Raw genomic sequence first — 23,793 nt, 5'->3', positions numbered from 1 at the left:
CCCTCACCCCCCCGCGTTGGAATTTCGAAAAATCCTTTCTTAGTGTGCGTTTCCATGACGTACCCTAACTGTGTACCAAATTTCACCTCTTTAGGTTAAGCGGTTTGCTCTGGGCGATGATGAATCAGTGAATGAATGAGTGAGTCAGTCAGGACAAGCAATTTTATATATTTAGATAGTAAAATTGAACTTTTATGATCATTATTCTACGATTTTGTATTGTTTAAAAAAATTCATGATAGTGGTCCGCAAAATTCAAAATTGTGAGTTTAGTGGTCCATGAGGTCAGAAAGGTTGCAGACCACTGCTCTAGTATATATACAATAAATTTACAATTTACAATTATACATTCATTAAAAATTTAAAATGTTTGCCTTACACAATATTTCAATATTCCAACTGTTATTTTTTTCTATTTCCATAATAAAGTCATTTTTTTCTTATTTTTTAAAAAACATTATTGTTTAAATTCTTAAAAACATTAAATTAATTATATCTTCAAATTATTGCATTACTTGTGTTCTTTTCTTTAAACAGACATTTCACACAGTCCTTGCCATCATTACTTTCATTTGTTGTTTCTCACCTCATTCACCAGGAAATAGGAAAAAATAACAGTTGGAATATTGAAATAGTGTGTAAGATAAACATTTTACATTTTTAGATGATGTATAATTGTAAATTTATTGCATTTATTTGTATTTAATAGTATCAAAAAAGTGTTTGTGCTTCGTTTAGCTTGTTTGAAAGAAAGCCCACTGAGGAGGGAAATATAGTAAATCCAAAATACATCTGGGTAAAATAAAGTTGTTGATTGACTAGTATTTTTGGAATCTGTAGATGTGATAATTCCTAGAGAATAACAGTGTTTAAACTGATTACAAATTGATATTTGAAAAACGGAACAGAAGTGGAAAATTAAATTATATTTAATGTATTATTGTAAAAAACATATAATTGAGAAATGTATAAATGAGTTCAATTGTATTACTCTAACAACTTTCAGTTAAATTAAATGAAAAAAATTATCATTATAATACTAAAATTAGTTAACATTTAGACTATAGCCTATTAGTATAAATTACATTTACAACTGTTTATTTTAACTGGAAAGACAGTTTTATATTTAAATTCACACTGCTTCAAGACTTGCACTTTCGATAATAATGTCACACTGATACCCCAGACAATCAACACAAATAAAACGCTAGAAAACTGTTTAACAATTAAGATAAACATTTTTGGAATTTTTACACTTCCATTCTGAGATCAGACGTAATGAACATTTCTAAACATAATGTTTGAAATTGAATGTCTCCATTTAAACACAAAGAAAGTCTGCTACTTAATTCTGAATTTGAAAAATACATACAATTGCAGTGGCCAAAAATTCTTTGTGTTTAACAGAGACATCAAATTTCAAACAATATGTTTAGAATATTCTTTTATGTTGGATCAGAAGATGGAAATTTAAAAACTTCCAAAAACATTTAGTTTTTATAGTTATTAAACAGTTATTAACACCTTATCATTATTAAATTTCTGGCTTCTTAATTTGTGTTGAGTATCTCTCTAGATTGAGTAATTACTTTCAAGGATTAAAAAGAAAATTTCTATAATTACAAAAGACAAATTAAGTATAAAGCTTTGTAATTTTTTTCAATTGTAATTTATTATTGTAGCTGCATTAAATTCAACTTTCTTTTTACAATAAATTTAAATTACAAATAAAACAATTTGAAGAGTTGTTGTTGTTGAAGAGCTTATACTTTATTTGTTAAAATAATATTTCAAAATAAATTAAATTTAGCTTTACTAATTTATCTCCATATAAAAATGAAACTATTACTTAACCAAAAATAGTTTTCTGTATTCATTGACATATTTTCATTCTACATTAAGAATTATTTTATAATATATATTTTAATATCAACAATTAATAATATATTGATCAATATTATACCCTCATTATTAGTAACCACTGCATATCTTCCAAAATAAAACTTCCAAATATAATTTTTGCTTTTGTGTCAGTGGAAAATACTTTATTTTCTGACTTTATTGATTTTAAACCACCCATCCATAATCAATATACATAAAGTTGTCTGTAATAAATTAATGATAAGAGTATTTTATTTATTTTAAAAATGCTTTAAACAATGAAATACTTATTTAATTAGATATCTTTAAATAAATGCTGTTCCTTCGTTAAGAGTACATATAGGACTCAACTGAGAGGGGAAAACATATCAGATATATCATAAAACAAACAGATAAGAACAGATAAGAAGAATATATATGGCTTTTAATATATTTATGAAAGTATCATCAGGTAAAACTTAAAAGACAATTAAAAATGGAATTCTGTAGAACAAAAAATTAAATTTATTTTGAACATAAATTATATCATCATCAAATAATCAAGGAAATGATCAATGATTTACAATTTTTCTCAGACATAATCTATAGAGCTATGCAATTTCATTTATTTAAAATGAAAGCTGCAGTGTTATGTTCTGTTGGATTAAAATTATTTCAGTTACAGATTAATTCTCAATTTTTTGCCTTTTTCAATAAACGAATTCAACCTTCATTAGCTTTTTAGCAGAGTTAATAATTGAAAAAAAAAATGTGTTTTACCCTCTCCCTTACATCTTTTTTATGTTTATTTAGTTTATATTTGAAAATATTTTTAGTTCCTATATAACTCAGTTTGTTTGTCCTTGTCAAATTTATGAACAGAATAAAATAATTCATAATCTTTTACAGCTTTATTTTATGAAGTCATAAAGATAAAAGACCCTGAATATATTCCATCTTTTACATATTCAGTATTTGTTGATAAAACTAAATATTGTGAATACACTTATTACAATCAGTAATAGAAAAAAAATTAAGAATTTTGTTTAATGAAATAATGTTTATGAATAAATTAATTTCTCAGATCAATTTCCTGTGTCAGATTAAACACAAACCAGTTTCATTTTCTTTAACAATGCTGTGGATTTGCAAATAAGTCATCCCTTTTTATAATTTAAACACAAAAAATTTCCCTCTTAAAAATATACAACAAAACAAAATATTTCATACAAAAGTTTTTCACATCAATTTTAGTAATTTTAAAAACTGAATTTAAAAATTTTCAACAAATTTAAGTATTTATGATATTTGCAAATAAAATTAAAGACTTTTTGGTAACATTTTCAGAATTCTATTTTTAAAAAGTTCTTATAAAATTCAAATGATATTAATGAATAGGAATACACAAAACAAGAAAAATATGAACACAATTTAGCATTTACTTGTAATGTTTAAACAGACAAAAAATTTGTAGTTTGTTATTGATAAAAAAACTTATAAGAATGGAAAATTCCATGATTTTGAATTGAACTGAATTTATAATAAATAAGAGTGATTTAGTTTAAAGTTTACAAATTTCATTAAGCATTTCAAACTTGTTTTCATTATTCAAAAATAACATTTGAAAACTTGTGCTTTATTTATTTTACTCAGTCTAAACTAGAAATACTTGTCTTACAGTATAACTATAAGAAATAAAAGTAAAAATCTGTATGAAACTAGCAACACTTTTTTAATAGTACATTAGGAAATATTTAAAATTAACCTTCAAATATTTTAAGTTTTTTAAACAAGCAACTTCAGTAACAACTACAAAAATTCAAAATATAATTTGATTTGGGTTAAAAATAAATATAATAAAATAAAATAAATTATATATAATATAATAATTAATAAATTTTTTCGCTTTTACATAAGCAGCAGAATATATAACTTAGGAGAATAACTTATAACAATAACAATGAAATAAATTATATAACAAGTATATAATTTATTTCACAAATCAAAGCCAGAAGCTATAAATTACCCGAATGGTGCTCTGGAATATTTAAAGATTGTATATGGTAGCAACCTGAAAGATGCTTCTATTCTATTAAATTTATATAACCTGTACTTTTTACAAACTAATAGATTCATTCTTGCTACTGTGCATCACAGCAACCAACCAAACTCTCATGAAACATCCTGTAATCATATTTTAAATTATTTAGAGATTACTAAATTAGGAATATTTGTTTTATCTATAATGTTTCTAGAATAAAAATTACTGTAAGGAAAAATTGCAATGAGTAAAGTCTGAATTATCCAGATGAAAAGTTAAATTTTAAATTAAAATATCTAAAAAATTATATTCTATTATAATAATTTTCTGGCAATGTATTAGAATTCTAGAACAGAACAAAAATCATATAAAATATAATTTATATATTTTAATTTATTCTAATATCATTTCTGTTGTATGTGTCCTTTTCTTAAATTTTATGTATATTTTATATCATTCTCATCTGTTAAACAAATTGTTCTAAGCCAAGGATGGTCAGATATTTGGCTGAAAACATCTTTAATGAAAATGATGCTATCTGAACTAAGCAGTTGGTTTATTTTTATTTATTCATTAATATCAGCTCCTTACTTGTTTTAAAAAGTTAATTTATTATTTGCCATTGTTAATATACTTTAATTTTTTTTAATAAACTGAACTCTGAAAAAAGCTAGGTTTAGATAATTACTTTCACATCATATTGATTGACAAGTGTGACCTTGCAGTAATCCAATATGAACTGCTTGTATGAGATGCAACCGTATCATGACTATGTAAAATTAACAATATTTATGGACTTGTGGCAACATAACTGAAGTAAAGCACAAATAATATATCTTTAACACTTTGGAGAAACTTGCACATTTTCTATCCAGTTAGTGGGTCATCTTTAGGCATAAAAGGGCACAGGATGAATGCTAGTAAACTGAAGTCAGTAATTTTATTCTTAAATATTTCCATTTAATCACAAGCTGTTGAGCTGTTGAGTTATCATATATATTAATATATTATTCAAAATTATAATAATTGCCATATTCTATAAATCAAATTCTAATCTAAACATATTAAATAAACATTCATATCTAAATAATTGTAATGATAGTTTGCAATTATCTTAAACTATTTTATGCTAATGAACATGCACAGTTTAATAATCAAGTACACAGTACAAGTTAATAGTTCAGAAACAAGCTTATCATTCTAGTAATTGACATTAATCTTGTCAAAAGATTACAAAAGAATAAATTGATGATTAAGAAAAAACATTTCAATTTTGAAATGAATTAAATTATTCTGTATATATTAACTATATAAAACAGTTCTGTCATCTTTTTAATTATTAATCTATTCCTAACAGACAAAGATAAAAGACCCTGAATATATTCCATCTTTTACATATTCAGTATTTGTTGATAAAACTAAATATTGTGAATACACTTATTACAATCAGTAATAGAAAAAAAATTAAGAATTTTGTTTAATGAAATAATGTTTATGAATAAATTAATTTCTCAGATCAATTTCCTGTGTCAGATTAAACACAAACCAGTTTCATTTTCTTTAACAATGCTGTGGATTTGCAAATAAGTCATCCCTTTTTATAATTTAAACACAAAAAATTTCCCTCTTAAAAATATACAACAAAACAAAATATTTCATACAAAAGTTTTTCACATCAATTTTAGTAATTTTAAAAACTGAATTTAAAAATTTTCAACAAATTTAAGTATTTATGATATTTGCAAATAAAATTAAAGACTTTTTGGTAACATTTTCAGAATTCTATTTTTAAAAAGTTCTTATAAAATTCAAATGATATTAATGAATAGGAATACACAAAACAAGAAAAATATGAACACAATTTAGCATTTACTTGTAATGTTTAAACAGACAAAAAATTTGTAGTTTGTTATTGATAAAAAAACTTATAAGAATGGAAAATTCCATGATTTTGAATTGAACTGAATTTATAATAAATAAGAGTGATTTAGTTTAAAGTTTACAAATTTCATTAAGCATTTCAAACTTGTTTTCATTATTCAAAAATAACATTTGAAAACTTGTGCTTTATTTATTTTACTCAGTCTAAACTAGAAATACTTGTCTTACAGTATAACTATAAGAAATAAAAGTAAAAATCTGTATGAAACTAGCAACACTTTTTTAATAGTACATTAGGAAATATTTAAAATTAACCTTCAAATATTTTAAGTTTTTTAAACAAGCAACTTCAGTAACAACTACAAAAATTCAAAATATAATTTGATTTGGGTTAAAAATAAATATAATAAAATAAAATAAATTATATATAATATAATAATTAATAAATTTTTTCGCTTTTACATAAGCAGCAGAATATATAACTTAGGAGAATAACTTATAACAATAACAATGAAATAAATTATATAACAAGTATATAATTTATTTCACAAATCAAAGCCAGAAGCTATAAATTACCCGAATGGTGCTCTGGAATATTTAAAGATTGTATATGGTAGCAACCTGAAAGATGCTTCTATTCTATTAAATTTATATAACCTGTACTTTTTACAAACTAATAGATTCATTCTTGCTACTGTGCATCACAGCAACCAACCAAACTCTCATGAAACATCCTGTAATCATATTTTAAATTATTTAGAGATTACTAAATTAGGAATATTTGTTTTATCTATAATGTTTCTAGAATAAAAATTACTGTAAGGAAAAATTGCAATGAGTAAAGTCTGAATTATCCAGATGAAAAGTTAAATTTTAAATTAAAATATCTAAAAAATTATATTCTATTATAATAATTTTCTGGCAATGTATTAGAATTCTAGAACAGAACAAAAATCATATAAAATATAATTTATATATTTTAATTTATTCTAATATCATTTCTGTTGTATGTGTCCTTTTCTTAAATTTTATGTATATTTTATATCATTCTCATCTGTTAAACAAATTGTTCTAAGCCAAGGATGGTCAGATATTTGGCTGAAAACATCTTTAATGAAAATGATGCTATCTGAACTAAGCAGTTGGTTTATTTTTATTTATTCATTAATATCAGCTCCTTACTTGTTTTAAAAAGTTAATTTATTATTTGCCATTGTTAATATACTTTAATTTTTTTTAATAAACTGAACTCTGAAAAAAGCTACGTTTACATAATTACTTTCACATCATATTGATTGACAAGTGTGACCTTGCAGTAATCCAATATGAACTGCTTGTATGAGATGCAACCGTATCATGACTATGTAAAATTAACAATATTTATGGACTTGTGGCAACATAACTGAAGTAAAGCACAAATAATATATCTTTAACACTTTGGAGAAACTTGCACATTTTCTATCCAGTTAGTGGGTCATCTTTAGGCATAAAAGGGCACAGGATGAATGCTAGTAAACTGAAGTCAGTAATTTTATTCTTAAATATTTCCATTTAATCACAAACTGTTGAGCTGTTGAGTTATCATATATATTAATATATTATTCAAAATTATAATAATTGCCATATTCTATAAATCAAATTCTAATCTAAACATATTAAATAAACATTCATATCTAAATAATTGTAATGATAGTTTGCAATTATCTTAAACTATTTTATGCTAATGAACATGCACAGTTTAATAATCAAGTACACAGTACAAGTTAATAGTTCAGAAACAAGCTTATCATTCTAGTAATTGACATTAATCTTGTCAAAAGATTACAAAAGAATAAATTGATGATTAAGAAAAAACATTTCAATTTTGAAATGAATTAAATTATTCTGTATATATTAACTATATAAAACAGTTCTGTCATCTTTTTAATTATTAATCTATTCCTAACAGACATAGCTCTAAATTTTTAACTTTCATTAGGTCTTTTTTTAAGTATTTTACAATAACGATTAACTAATAAAGGAATTTGAATACACTATTAAATCATAACACAAAAAGAATTTTAATATACAAATCTAAAAAATTATATATATATATCTGGGATTATTTAAAGAAAGTTAATCAAAGGTCAAAGTGGCCTATATATTTAATTATAATCACAATTACAACAAATATAAAGTATTAACAAACAAAATCATTGACCAATTGAAGATTAGTCTGTGTTATAACAATGGAAATAATGCCAACTTGTCTCAACAAATTGAAAAATAATTTTTAAAAATTAATTACATTTAATTGTTGGATTTTCCTTTTTTGAAAATATTGATATGCATATAAATAGTCAAATTCAAAATGCATACCTTAAAACTGATATTCTACATTCTATATACAGATATAGAATTTAAACATTTAAAAGCACAATGAAAATAAAGAAAGATTATCCCAATCAGAATTGATTTTAAAAAGTCTATATAGATTTTTTTACAAATCACCATGATTTTTTTTATATAAATAATAAAGCATAATGTTATAGATAATGAAATCTGTAGAATATTGTAATTTTTACATTATAATTATCATATATTGATAACTATCAATGCTAAATAATTTATTAAGTAATAAGAATGCATTCTTTGAATTGTAGATTTAAAGAATGTAATGGATATTTTAAATTGACTTCAAATCTCACATTTTAAAACTTTTAGATTTGATCATTTAAAACAAATGAGAGAAAAATTTAAATAGGAAAGTAATTACTAAATCAATAGGAAAAATATGACTCATGGAAATGAGTGCATTTAATCTATTTGAAGACAGTTTCAATTTATAAAATATAATCATTTTTATCAGATTTAGACTCAATTGAAATCAACTTTATATAAATACAATAACTGTCTTTAAATACATCTTTATACTATTTAAAATTATTTATATTCTGACATTTTAAATCAATCAGCAACCACATTCTTAATATAAAAATTATATCATTAATATTCAAATTAAATACTGAAACAAATCAATCTTATAAAATATATTTCAAGCATTTGCTTATCATTAGTAAAATAAAATCTGGCTAACAACAAAATTATTATTATTATTATTATTTTAATGTATTTAACTAACAAATAGAAAGTTCAGTGTAATCTGATCTTTTTATAGTTTCACAAATCCAATTTTATTATCAATGAAACCACACGAGCCAATAAATTCAAGATTCTATATTCGGGAGTTAAAGCATAAGTAGCTAATTCAAAGCATGTCGACTTTCCAGTTACGGTACAATCACGAAATAATAAACGAAATAATAAAATACCGATAATAATAATAAAATTTTAAACTTTCACAACCGTAGTTTGAACCTTAAGAATATAAGATAAAAATATTTTAAGTACGTAAACTTAATTTTAATTAACAGGTTTAAAATTGATTATATTTTTAAACTTTTTACTCTATTTTTAACAGTTACATTATATAACAGAATGTGTATGTGTTTATCAGTGTTTCACCCCTTTACTAATTAAATAAAGGAAAATAAATAAATAAATGAATTCCACATTAATATACTGCCAATAACAGCATCTTTACCTAAATCTTCAACAGCACAGCTTGGGATATTATTATTTTTAAATAAAAACCACATGATATTATAATTATAATTAGATGTAGACTAAATTTATTAATCTTTGTTAAGATATGTTAACAAAGATTACATCAAACACGAGCCATTTATATCGACTTACGTGAGAAAAGAATCATAAGTTTGGCATTTGGTTTTGTACGAGTCAAGCGATTTAACATTCCATGTAAAACATGATTACGAGCGGAAGTCAAAAACATCTTGCAAGTGTCAAAAGAAACTTACTTTGTGTGACGTAGTACAATGCTAAACGCTACAAACATCCCATTATTAATTGTCCGATTGGTCAATTCATATTTGGTTTCTCACACGTAACTTAAATCTCGTTTTTCCTTTCATCGATACTCGTGTAGAAATTTGTAACAATTTCACACCAAGAGCAACACACGACCATCTTCTTCGTCCATAATCATCGATATTGTAGACACTTATTATTCAATTTCTTTTTTCTTTTTTTTTTTTTTCTTTTTTTCTTTTCTACGTTCGTTTATTGATTAAAATTCAAATTGATCTACCTGAAATTTAAAATAACTAACGAAAAAATTTTTAATAATAACTTTTTTTAAATATCGATAGCGTGTATTTAGTACAACAACGTTGCCAGAAGTCCCGATTTTCCGGGATCGTCCTTCTTTTTTTAGTCATTGTCCCGCCAATAGAAAATCTTTTATTTATTTTATAATTTTTTTTTTATTTGTTAAAATAACTCACGTGTTTTTGGTCGGAAACGTTGGCATTTTTTATTTTAATTTTAAGTTAGTGTAATTAAACTAAAATCAGTGTCATTTATGTTAAAAAATATATATATTTTTTTAATAAATCGCGTGCATTGTGATCATAAGGTTTTAAAAAACGCATTATTTCTTTATAATGTAATTTACTAATTTTCACAAAATAAACAAGGAGTCGCAAATTGGTGGCTAGCATCCTGTTAAGGCTTTGTATCCGGCCAAGCGACCTTGATTTCTTTTCTAAAACTCAATCTTGCTGCGATTAAAACACAAAATTCAAAATTCTTTTTACGTAAAGGGGCTTTGTTAGAGCCTGTTTTTAATTTAAAGTGTTTTGGTTTACCGAATAATAATGAATATCCTGTCTGATATATATCTATTTGACTGGCTCTTTGCTGCGTTTGAGTTTCAGATCCCTGACATAGACACAGAATAACAATACAATAGACTAAAGAGGAACCGAACTAGTATAAAATAAATACAAATTATGAATATTTCTTCCAAAATAAGTTGGCACTTGTCAAACCAGACTAAACCACTTTTAAGCCAGTCGTAAGGAAGATTGCTTTACTAGCTGTAAGAAATTAATTGTTTATTGCAACTCTGGGGGCAATGGGTACTATTTATCCCCTTTGAATGGTTTAAAGGTGATTTAGTCTGGTTTGACAATTGCCAACTTTTTGTTGGAATGTCTATACGATATATAGTTTTATTAGAATAGTAGTATTTTTCTGTTTGATTGACAGATTCAGCCACGATCTCCCCAATAAGGACTTTAACATCTCTCAAAGCAAGACTGTTCAGACATGGCATTTCTAATATACTGTGATGTTTCGTTTGAGGGCAATATATTATTGCAGACAGGAAACATATAAAACGAGTAAAAATACAAAATTTTTTTTATTCATCAAACACAGGTTCTTTAAAATGATTCCAACTTACAGACTATTGGGTTCGTATACATACAATAATCTTCTACACAAACAAACCTCTATTGTGGCAACAGACACACGACTTATAGCTAAACTTAACCTACTTACAAACTAAGGAAGGAGAAATAAAATATAGATAGGGATAGTAGTAGAATAAAGGAGAAAATACTCGGGAGTTTTCTGCCACGTGGTCTCGGATGATTCACCGTCTTGAAATTCTTAATGACTGCAGGCCTTTGTTTCTTTCCTATGAACGTCTACGTTTTCTGAAGTTGTCTTGTGGTCTTCCCGCTTGCCGTTACTTGAACATGGGGAAACTCTATTTTTTTGCAACTGTCCTACGTTCCTCTATAATTCAGCCGTCTTACAAGGTTCCGATACCTCTGATCTCTCACTAAGCGATCAGGGTATGATCCTCCTTCGGTTTTCTATCGCAAGGTTTCTTACTTCTTGCTCGACCCCTCGGTCAGCACCACACTCGTTTTCGTCCTCTCTCGACGAAATCGCAGCCGCTTCTCTTTTTCTTTCACCTCGCCTCCTCTCCAGGGGTTATATCGCTTCTTTTGTCTTCTTGACATTGTTTCACAGAATCGGTGATGTCACCCGAGGGAATAGGGATTAAGGGAGAAAGTTCTAGAACAGTTAATACAAAAGAACAGAGGAGATACTAAGCCTAACTAAAATTAACAAAAATATATATAAAACTATGGCCGACGGCCACAATACAGTATATTTTTAGCCGGCTTAAGTTGGAGAATGATCTGTTTGCTGCGTGTTATAACAGGGAAAACGGTTTAAATTTATAAAAGTTTCTTCATACAGAGATTTCACTATGTCTGTAAACTTATTCTTTTAAATAACCTTCCATGACCTTACATTTATATTCTACTAGCAGATGAACTTGGTGTTGCTTGAGCAAAAATTAAAGATAACAAAGATTAACCCATCTTGATTATATTATAAGATTAGGGTCAAATTTATAAGAAATTTCATTTTTACTATTCTATTGATATTTATTGGATTTCTAATTAAAAAAAAATGATTAAAATTATTATTGAATTTTAACTGAATAAATCTTTAGTATTTAAAAAGATTTTTTATTTAAGTAACCAGGGCTGTAGAGTTGGAGTCGGAGTCGTCAAAAAATACGCCGACTCGGACTCCTTTTTACTTCCCAATTTGTTATGTATATAAAACGGAAAAGTATTGGAATCGTATCAAATTTGACCCTCCAAGTTTTTTTTTTTTTTTTTTTTTTTTTTTTTTTTTTTTTTTTTTTTTTTTTTTTTTTTTTTTTTTTTTTTTTTTTTTTTTTTTTTTTTTTTTTTTTTTTTTTTTTTTTTTTTTTTTTTTTTTTTTTTTTTTTTTTTTTTTTTTTTTTTNACTCCAACTCCTTTTTACTTACCAACTTGTTATGTATATAAAACGGAAAAGTATTGGAATCGTGTCAAATTTGACACTCCAAGTTATTTTTTTTCTTTTTTTTGCAAATCTATACGTTTGGAGACCTCCCGAATCTCCCAAAAAAGGCAATAAAAGGAAAAAAATTCGCGCGCGTGTGTGTTGGCGTCTAATTTGTTTAATTTCTTTATTTTCTGTTTTGAATTATTAAACAATATCTCAGAATGGGTAAAGTTTAAGAAACGAAATTTGGCACTGTAACTTGCTTATAAAGGGGCATTAATGCTATTAAATTTTGGTTCTTAATTAAAGGTCGACAGGGTGAAGACATAAAAGGGACATGTGTCATATCTCTTAATGAATATTTTACTCGTTATTAGCGTTCAAAATTAAAAAAAATAAAAAATAAAACTCGTCTGTCTCTATCCTCAAAGTAAGCTTTTTGTCATTTTATAATAGTACAGTAAAACCCCTTAAGATGTTCTCGCCTAATATGTTAGAATGTGTATGGAGACACGATTTAGTTCAACCACTTTGACGATGTCGCAAAAAAACAAGTGTACAACAGCATTATCCAAAATGGCGCAAGCAGATGGTTCGGTTGTTAAATGGGAGGATGCCAAAATTCTTAAAAAAGTACGCTCGCCAACGTTGTCATCCATAACTGAGAAATGCGAAATTTACAGAGCGAGTTTGGCTGACAGATGTTTAAATTATAAAGATGCGACGGTATTACCGTCATCCTGGAAATACATAATAAGAAGTAACACGCGTAATAATGCGTCTGCCGTGACTCAATAGATATCTGGGTTGATGTATAAGGAATTGTTNTAATGCTCGGCCATCCGGCATTAGTAGGTTTATATCATAGAAGGATAAGTGTCTGAGCATTTGGGGTAATTTCCGTTAAAATAAAATGTTTAAATTCTGTGCTATTGCTTTTGGCTGGTTATTTATTAATCCACTTCTATAACTTGACTATTCTTGGGTTTGAAAAATAGAAAAATTGAAGAATTTAAGAAATTCTGGTGCGATTAAAAATTTTTAATGAATATTTTTATCCGCGTTTTGCATAAAAAATTAATTTTAATTGTTTTGAGAAAACTAATGCAGTGGAACTTTAAAATTCTTTTTCTGTTTGATGGGTTAAGGAATGCAAAACACGTTATTGTTAAACGTTGGGCTTTTGTAGAATTAATTTCAGATAATTCTGGAAAATTATCATGGATATTGGCAGTATCATGGTTACTATCTTTATAAACAAACGATCTAAAGCGGAATCAACAATCGTATATTACAAAAAATTCAAAAAATAAAAAATAAAACTAAAATAACAACACTGGAGACGGCTAGACGTTTGGGTCTCAGATTCGAACGAAACTTGATCAGAAAGCAACCCTAAACACAAAAAAGTTTTTTATTCAAATAATAGAACTCACTTCTCAAGCGTTTCCGAAAAACAGGCATCTAAAATTGAGTGTTTAGCTTACCACCGTATATATTTTTAAATATATATACGTATATATTGATATATTAGAAAATGTGCAGTAGTCATAGAGTTATCTAGCAGCAAAATTTAGTAATATTTGTCTTTGAATTTGCTGATAATAAAAAAGACCTACTAACTCATTGTTCCGAAGAAAAACCTGTTTGCACACAGTGATTTGCAAAAATGAAATACATAAATCGTACTAAAGTGATTTTTGACGTAAATACGTCTTTAATAAATACGGCTGCATATTGAAAGGTTTTCTTGAGTGTGTTTAGTTAGTAAGAAATTGTAGACTACGAACTGTTGCATTTGTAGAGTAATTTATTTAAAATTAAAATTTATTGAAAAAACTTTTTTATTTTTTGTTTAGTAATGACATTTCACATGTACAGAAACACAAGATTGAATCGTAATTTACACATTGCTACTATTCTGTTTCTTTTATTTCAATATATATCCGGTCTAAACACCTGAATTTTCTAGGAATTATCAGATCTACAGACGCTGTAATTACTAGCCAATCAAGAACTTTTTATTTTACCCAGAATGCATTTCAGGAATTTTAATATTTCTTTCCTCTGTGTGTTTTCTTCCATGCTAACTTAACAAGGNATACATATAATACGCTCAAAGAAAATATTACCCGTTAACGTACACGTATTCACGTAAAACACACGGCCGTGTCCCGACACAGCCACACCCCACTTTTTTTCATATGGTCTTCAAGGTCTGCTAACACTAACGAATTAAGAGAAATACAGCAGTGTGAAGAAAGGACATAAGGAATGGGAAAAATGGGGGAAGAGAATGTCATGCCACTAATATATGTATATATTGCCGTGACATTGCCAACATTTGAAGGGCCCCTGCATCTAGCCACCCCATTATGGGCCTGGCCGAGTCGGCGACGGGCCCGATAAAAGGATCCTCTTAGACCCAAAGGACAGAAAAAGTAAAAAAAAAAAAAATCTCCAATATCAAAAATTAAAAATTTGTTACACGCAAATAATTATTTTGAAACAAATATAAAGAACATATGAAGAAAAAGATCATATAAATTTATAAAATTATTATTATCGTTCGCATAAATGTTAAAATAATTACAAATATATAAAAAGTTCATTTATTAATGCAAATTGGATTTAAATAAAATATTGATACTTATTTAGATATATTTATTATTCTATAAGAAGTCTGATTTTAATAACTAATTTTAATAATTTGTTTTAAAATATATTTCAATGTATAATAGAATAAACTAATAATCCATTATGAATATGGAAGGAAATGGAAAACGCGTGTAACTTGATATAGAAAGTAAGAGGGCGCTGAATGTTTTCCGTATTGTACAGCTTCATTTCCGGAAAGAAATATAGTGGAGGATGAACAATGTCTTTTAAGAATAGTTAAGTAAATGAATGGTTTATTTGTATTGAGATTTATAATAATAATAAAATTAATAGTGTACATATTATCTATTTAAAGATATATATACAAATTTCACGTTATTGTTATTTTTATCTACATAATGTCATTTGTTGGTGGGTGTGGTTAACTAATTGGAGTAAAATTCATTCAGGGAGAGAAAAATGGACTCAAATGTGTCCATTTTCTTAAAGTTTCTTACATTTGTCTTTACTTAATTTTATTATACAGAAGTCTTCCTGTTAAGGATTTTTATGAAGTCACTGAAAATGGATGTAATAATTTATTTTCCTCCTTGATACTTTTTTGTCTATAGGAAATTTTCAAATGAATAATTCCTGTATAAAATTTATTCCTACTTATTTTTTTTTCCTTCCTTAGTTTGGATATTTGGTTTAAAAAATTCATATTTTACTAATTATTAACATAGTATCAATTGAATAGAGTATTTTCTTAAATGCAGTTGAACAGCTAGTTTCAAAAGGTTTATTTTAAAAAGTATTTCAATGTTGTCAATGTCATTGATGTTTCAAGTGGCATAATGCAATGATATCCATTGTTAAAACTTGTGTATTAAATTTCTTGAGAAATGGGAAGTTTTGTTGAATATTGTAACTTTATCACAAAAGCAACATTTTAAGTTTTATCTTATCATTGTTTTGAAATATGTTATATGGATGTTAACATAGAAAACTTGAATTGAATGAATTTTCAAAAAGCATTATTAAATTAATAATTTTAATAAAATTATATTTATCAGTGCATGTAATTCTTGTTTATGGTGATTACTAAATATTAATGATCTGTAATGTGTGTGACAATATTATATTAAGTGTTTATTATACTAATAGTGAGAAACATTTGATTAGTATATAACATTCTCACATCTGATTAAGTTTTGCAGCTGGAAAAAACCTAAAAATAAGTTACTCTATTGTAGATTGTAATTGAGTGAATTAAATAATAAATTACCCAAATGTATTAAATTAGCTATTCCATTGATGATATATATTTAATGCTTCTGGCTATATTGAATGTGACTAATGAAGTTTTTGAATTTATAGAATGAAGTATTGTATTTCAGTTTGTTTTAATAGTCTTGATATTTTTGAAGGTGTGTTTTTAGCCTTTTAAAAATACTTGAATTATTGTTTATATTTTGGTTATAATTTGACTTGTGCTTTTGATTAAAGCATAATGTGTTTGGGGTAATATCATTTCACATCAAATACTTTTGATAAAGCATTTAATGTGAAATAATTTGGTATAATTAATCTCAAGAATTTAAAAAATTTTTAATTTTAAAATTGGAAATTTCAAACAAGTTTTAATTCATGAAACTATTTTTACTTGTATTTTAACAACAAGAATCATTTCCAGAAATTCAGATTTTAGAAATTAACTATATTATTAATACAGTTAATTTCTTATATTTTTTCAATACTTCCAAATTATATATTTGAAATATTCAAATATTGAATATTTCAAAATATCAATATTCATCTATTGAATATAATTTTTTTTATTTTATTTTTTTTATTTTTTTAATCCAGCAATTAAATCTTAATAATTAGAAATTACTTTTAACTCAACATAAACAAAAAATATTTTAATTTTTTTACTTTTGACTTCTAACATCCAAAAGTTCATTAACATCTTTAGTTTTACATTCTTTCTGACTTTTCAAATAATATCAGAAAGGAAAACAAATAGAATTTTGAAAATAGTAATATTTATTTATTTAATTCTAAGCATAACTACATTTTAACTTTTTGCAATAATTTAAGTTAAAAAGTATGAAATTCTAAAGATATTGTTTGAAATTATAGTGAAAATTTATAGAAACAAATTTAGAAATTAAGATTTGAATAATTTTTATGGAAATTAAGTGATTATTTGAATTTAGTATTACAGATAATATTAGTTTCTATTAACAATTTCAATAATAAAATATACTGATCAACAAGACTTTCAACTGAGGTTAATTTAAACATTCCAAAAATGATATGTTAACTTTTAGCATTTAAAAAGACACAGATAATATTAATACTTTAGAACTGTTTACAGTTTGAAATATTTTTGTAGCATTTGTTATGATGAAATGTTAGTAATTTTGGAAAATACTTTAAAATCTTGCTAATATTTTTAAAATTCACTAAAGAAAATTTTATTGATATATGTTACTAAGAATAATCATAAAGTAAACATTTACACAACTAAAAATCCAGCTCATGAAACACAAAATTGAAGAAAAATGAACTTTTTCAATTTCTTTTAGCAATCATCTTCAAGTTAAAGAACTTTTTTTGGAAATATATATCAGAATAGAACATATATTTGAAATTTTTGGTTGTGTAAGTGTTTTGAATATTATCCAATATTTAGTGCATTTATTATTTAATAATCATAAACTTGTTAGTTTATAAAAGCAATATGAATAAAGAAAGTTAAAAAAATAATTTGAAATAAAGCTTAGAATAAATTTGAATTTTTAACTCTTACTAAATGTACACTAACAATAATGCTATTGAACAGACTGTCAAATTTTTAAAAACTTGTCTACATTTATCTAAATTAGTATAGAAAAATTGGATATTTGTGTACTTATAAGTCTTATTTTTTTAGCATAAGTAATAGTTGAAAAGAATATTAAAATTTCAAGTAATTAATGTATGCTAAATTTTATAAGAATAATCTCTGCATATTTATATAATTATTAAAATTGCATTTTAGTGATTATTTGCTACCAAGAAGCAATACTACTGTTATAGATGTTAGTTAGACAGTACTGGTTTATAACTAGTCTAAATAAATATATATATTATTTAAACTGAGTGAGTTGTCAATGATATGACATCAGAAATTACATTTATAAACAACTGTAATGGCACGACGTCAATCTTGAAAGTGTTTTTGTTGTTATTTCAACATAAGCAAATCAATTTTTGTGGCATTTAAATCAACTACAGTTCGTCTAAGGAAAGAATCAACTTTGGTCTTAACCAATGAGCATCAGTCATTGATTGCTTAGTTGTGGTAAGTTCCAGTTTTTCTCATTTGTTAAACATGTCAGCACCATTATAAACAATGTTATGGAAGCTTCATGTTCTGGTATTGTAATACGAGAAATTTTGCTATAGTAGTTGTTAAATGCATGATTCTTTTCAGTTTATGCATGCTGTAAAAAAATTAACACAATTAACAGAAAAGTCATTCTGCCATCTAGGGAGAAAATAAAATATAATTCGTGTATTGCCTGACATATTAAGTGTAAACTGTTGACATCATTTGAGAATGTGCTGACTGGTTTAACTGAAGTGATATCATATGTGACACTGCTCTCAAGTTGATTTCTTTCTTTCCATAAACAGATTTTAATTGGCAATAAAAATTTTTGATTTCTGGACAATTCCCACATATTTTTAATTATTTAAAAAACAATAATCTCTATTTTGAGGCACAAAGAATGCAGTTAATGTAATTTCTGACAGATAACCCAAGACAGTGATACCCCATATAAAATTGCAAGAATTAAAATAAATTCTTTGTATAACCCCAGGAGATGCAAGATATATGGAAAGATATAACCTATCCTATCATATACCTTTACATCTCCTGGATGATCATTGAAAACAAGATAATTACTGATTATACCCTAATAATAAATAGATGACTGCATATAAAGCAACAAATACACTCATGTTTTAAGCAGCAAAATAATGAGGATTGCTTTTAGCCTTATTAAAAGATCATTTTCAAGTTAGTTCTGTCAAACATTACAAATTCAACAGTTAAGAATGTAAGACAGAGAATTTAATTAGAGAATGCAGAACATTTCATAAAAAATTTTTTTATGCTTATTAATTCATTTTTATTTCAATTTGTAATGTTCAATAGAACTTATTAACCGAAGATGCTTTTAATAAGATCAAATATGTTTATTATTAAATACTGTTTTGCTGCTTAAAAGATTGAGGATATTTGTTATTGATGATTCAGTTTAGTAATTGCCATCTCAAGTATTAAAATACTTCTTTTTCATTTGTTAACAACTCATTGTAGATAACTAAACATACTCAAACCCAAGTATTTTATAATAATAATATTTCTGGATTATCCAGGCTAATTAATAATAATCAGAAAAAATTATTGTATATTAAACTGGCCAAAATATCTAGACTTTGTGGCAGTTAGACTGCAGGTCTAGTACATTTTGGCACATCTGTTTTGGTGCAAGAAAAACTCTATTAATTCACCATTTCCATTTGACATTAATGTTATTTTAACAGTGATGTGTAACAAGAAGTCATTCTGCCACATTTATGGTCCTATCCTATCCTTCTGTTTAGTTGTGTCTGACTCAGTCACTCTATGGATCAAAGCTCTTCATTCCTCTCTATCCTGCACAGCCTCCTTCAATTCCATTATAGATAATTCGGTGTCACTTTTGATTGAGTTGAGCCATCGAATCCTTGGTCAGCCTCATGCTCTTTTCCTGCTAACCATCCCCAGCATAATCGCCTTCTCAAGGGAGCTGGTTCTCATTATATGATCAGAAAAGGACAATTTGTTTGGTTATCTGGTCTTCCAGTGAGATTTTCTAAGACAATTTCTAAGACTCTGTCTAAGACAATTTTGTTGGTGATATGTACTGTCCATGGAATGTGCAAAAGCCATCTCCAACACCACAGTTTGAAAACATTATCTTCCTTCTGTTCGCTTTCTTTAGATTCCAAGTTTCACAGCCATATATGATCATATGAAAAATTGCACTAACTAATTTGCATTTAATTTGGAGGCAGCTGTCTTTGCTCTTCTGAAAGCTGTTCGTGCTGATCAACGAGGTTTGTCCAATGGCTATCCATCTTCTGATTTCAGGACAGCAATTGCCATTATGGTTGATTTTGGACCCAAGGAATATGAAATTTTCCACTACTTCTTCATTGTTGATCACTATTTTGACTTCTGTATTCTGTGTAGTAGTCATTATTTTGGTCGTCTTGAAGTTAAGAAGCAGCCCTACCTTTGCACTTTTATGCTTGGCTCTCAGAAGCAGCTGTTCTAGATCTTCCTGACTTTCCAGTGTGGTATTATCTGCATATCAGAGATTATTGATGTTCCTGCCTCCAATTTTCACTCCAATGTTACTCATTCAAATCTGCTTTCCAGTGTGTTATCATCTGCATATCAGAGCTTATTGATGTTCCTGCCTCCAATTTTCATTCCAATGTTAGACTCATTCAAATCTGCTTTCCTCATTGCCACCTCTGCATACAAATTGAATAGTGATGGTGAAAGGATACAGCCCTGGAGGTACCTCTTCTGATCTTGAACCAGTCTGTATCACTGTGTGGCGTTCTTTACAGTGGCTTCTTGTCCAGTATATAACAATCATATGAGCTGTGTGAGATGCAGTGAGATTCCCATTTCCTTGAGGCACTTCCACAAATGTCAAGATCAATACAATCGAAAGTCCTTGAGTAATCTATGAAGCACATGTATAGATGTTTTTGGTATTCCCTGTGTTTCCATCATCCAATGAAGATTAGTGATATGATCACGTGTACCTCTTCCTTTTTGGAAATCTGCCTGTACATCTGGCATATCTGTCTATGGTTGAGTACATATGCTGTTGAATGATCTTTAGTAGAATCTACTAGTTTATGAAATCAGAATAATGATACAATAGTTGGAGCAATCTTTGGTATCATCCTTCTTTGATATGGGGATAAAAATAGACTTTTTCCAATCCTTTGTTTGTTAAATATGCCAATTGATACTATAGTAGGGGCTCAGTTGATCTACTTTGTTGTGTTTTACGATGAGTCATTGTTACATAGTAATGTTACTGTAATGTTAAATGTTATTGTAATGGCAGTGTCAAATGATAATGGTGAATTAATGCAGAAAGTTTTCTTGCAGCTAATGTTCTCAAGTGAAAATGGTTGCACTGAAATGTACAATTCAGTTAGATCATTATCTTTGTCTATGTTAACAGTAATTGCAATAATATTTGAATTAAATTTATTAAATAATTTTATTTGATAAATGTAATTCAAAATAATAATTTAACAAAATTGAAACCAAAGATGACATTTTTATTTTATTTTTTAAACTGTAATGTAGAAAACATACTTTTTTTCATTAGTTTAATTAATGTTTGTATAAAATTTTAAAATATTTAATAACTTTCAATCTGAGCATGCATTAGCAATATTCATTGGCCCTGTATTCATTGGCCACACCTGTAATTTGATTGGATGTATTTATGAACTGTCCCAATTGTTACGTAAATTAAATGTAAAAATAAATAAGATTTATCATTTTTATTTTATGATCAATTTCCTTTGTCTGGTAATAATAAAATAAATTTTGAAAAGACTAAACAGTTTTATTATCAGATATTTTCTGTTACATCATTAACATTTTGAACAAAGTTAAACTTTTTAAACAGGATTTTAAGTTGTCATTTCTCTTGAAGGTATGAATAAAATTGTCAATCTGATGGGTCAGTTACCTGCTACCAGCATGTTGTATAGTGTGAATCAACTTTAATTCATGGTTGGAACTTAAAGTTGGCATATAACTTGTACCCCTTTTCAAACACAAAATAATGCATGGGTTATTCATTCAAATTATGACAATCAGAACTGGTATACAATTGTGTATATAAAATTCAAATATGAAATGTTATAAAATTTCTCAGATGTTTCATAGAGAACTTTTGTCTTTTAAATGATATTTATTACATTTAGATTCTAGATTATAATTTTATCTACTTTAATTTACAATAGCAAAAGTACATGAGAGAAATGACAAATAATTTTTATTTGTTTGGCCATGTTACCCATGAAGTCATTTCCTACTAAAGGAAACAAATAATTTATAACAAAACTGTTTGTTTCCAAGGAGATAAAGATTTTCAAAAGAATAGTTGCTATGTATGTACACAATTGCTCAAAAAAATCTGACAGTTTTTTGATGTATCCCTCTTGACCTACTGCTACCAGTGATAAATGATTTCCATTCGCCTTTATCTTATCTTATCATCCATGTCATAAGTGAGGTACAACTAATTCCAATTGGTTTATTTCTAGACACTCATTTAATTATTACTACAAAGCTGAAAATATTAAATTTTATGCTAATTATAATATATTATTCCAATAATATATTCTTGTCTTAACTGATTGATATTTTATATAATTTTGATTTTATATATTTGATTTTAATATACAGGGAGGATGCAAAAGTAGGTATACAGTTGAGAATCTGAGAAATAGTTGTTTGGTGTTCATTATTATTTTTTTTATTTTCTTTTATTAGTTTGTATTTCTTATTTGTAATTTAATTTGTACATAAATATAAACTTTTTTCTTCCTATTTTCTCCCTGTATGTTTTTTTTTCCATAATAACAACTGTATATCTACTTTTGCACTCCCCTGTATATTAAGTGTACCAACTAGAAACTTTTGAATAATATGACTCATACATTCAAATTCCTGTTTTGTATGAATAACTTCATTATGTGTCATGCATTTGATTAAATCATTGAGTAAGCAACTGCTTCTTGTGTCTATTTGCTGATTTGTAAAAATATCTTGAATATTTGAACTATTTCTTGAATTTTAAGATAGAGATTATATGCTGAGTGTTTTGATTAATACAAAGCATTATAATTTTAAAAATCATCTTTTCATCATGTTTCATTTAGAAGCAAATTCAAATTTAAAATATAGGTCTTGTCTTATGACCTGAGTTTTCTCTATTCTGGAATGCCCATTGTAAACCAAATGCAATTGAACCTGTCTTCTCATTCCCATGAGATTTGAGATATAAAGTTCAAGAAATAGAGGTTCTTACACAGTAAACAGTAACAGGTTTGAATGGATGTATGATATTTTATTAATACAATAACAAATACAGTACATATCTATATTTGTCAAAAAATGTTTTATTTATACCTATCTTAACAGAAATAGTTTGTCAATAGTTTGATACCTGATTTTCTTCAACCAGTAAGATGCAAGCCAAACTTATAGCTAGTCAGAGAAAAGCAACCTTATTTGTAACTATGTACTACAGTTATTGCAAGAGATGCTTCTTGACTCAATTTATGCTATCAAAATGCATTTGCTGAGCTTTGAAGTTGTAATTGATACTTCAGTCCTAATTTTCTACCAAAACTTTTATATCTCAAATTATTTTAGATAAACATGGAAAGGAAATTGAATTTATGCTGAAAATGCAGGGGAAAAAATAAATTTCAGATGAACACCTGTATCTGAAAACATTAGGGTTTCTAAAATGAAATCCCAGGATCTCTGTTGTTTTTTTAACCCAGGAAATATTCTGGAAAATTCTTCTCTCACCGGAAAATCTCGCAAATTTCTT

At 26.5% G+C, this 23,793-nt stretch overlaps 3 protein-coding genes across 3 annotated transcripts in view; 2 read left to right on the top strand and 1 right to left on the bottom strand.

The window, feature by feature from the left end:
* Window positions 1–3,315, top strand: part of LOC111625808 — a 7,932-nt gene extending 4,617 nt beyond the window's left edge. The window contains exon 2 of the mRNA XM_023369040.1: window positions 3,259–3,315. Within this exon, the coding sequence (XP_023224808.1) occupies window positions 3,259–3,315 (57 nt within the window). The remainder of the gene's footprint in view (window positions 1–3,258) is intronic.
* The window catches only part of LOC111625810 (E3 ubiquitin-protein ligase SH3RF1-like), a 98,675-nt gene extending 88,665 nt beyond the window's left edge, over window positions 1–10,010 (bottom strand). Inside the window, exon 1 of the mRNA XM_023369042.1 lies at window positions 9,643–10,010. The gene's annotated coding sequence lies outside the window, so the exon portion shown is untranslated. The remainder of the gene's footprint in view (window positions 1–9,642) is intronic.
* Window positions 10,011–15,277: 5,267 nt separating this feature from the next.
* The window catches only part of LOC111625819 (actin-interacting protein 1-like), a 42,913-nt gene continuing 34,397 nt past the window's right edge, over window positions 15,278–23,793 (top strand). Inside the window, exon 1 of the mRNA XM_023369054.1 lies at window positions 15,278–15,378. Within this exon, the coding sequence (XP_023224822.1) occupies window positions 15,363–15,378 (16 nt within the window). The 5' untranslated portion in view covers window positions 15,278–15,362. The remainder of the gene's footprint in view (window positions 15,379–23,793) is intronic.

Source organism: Centruroides sculpturatus, unplaced genomic scaffold, assembly GCF_000671375.1.
Source record: "Centruroides sculpturatus isolate CEXI.00-Female unplaced genomic scaffold, Cexi_2.0 scaffold440, whole genome shotgun sequence".
In the NCBI taxonomy this organism is placed as follows: Eukaryota; Metazoa; Arthropoda; class Arachnida; order Scorpiones; family Buthidae; genus Centruroides; species Centruroides sculpturatus.
The sequence above is the reverse complement of the archived record's forward strand: the minus strand, read 5'-3'. Positions and strand labels throughout refer to the sequence as shown.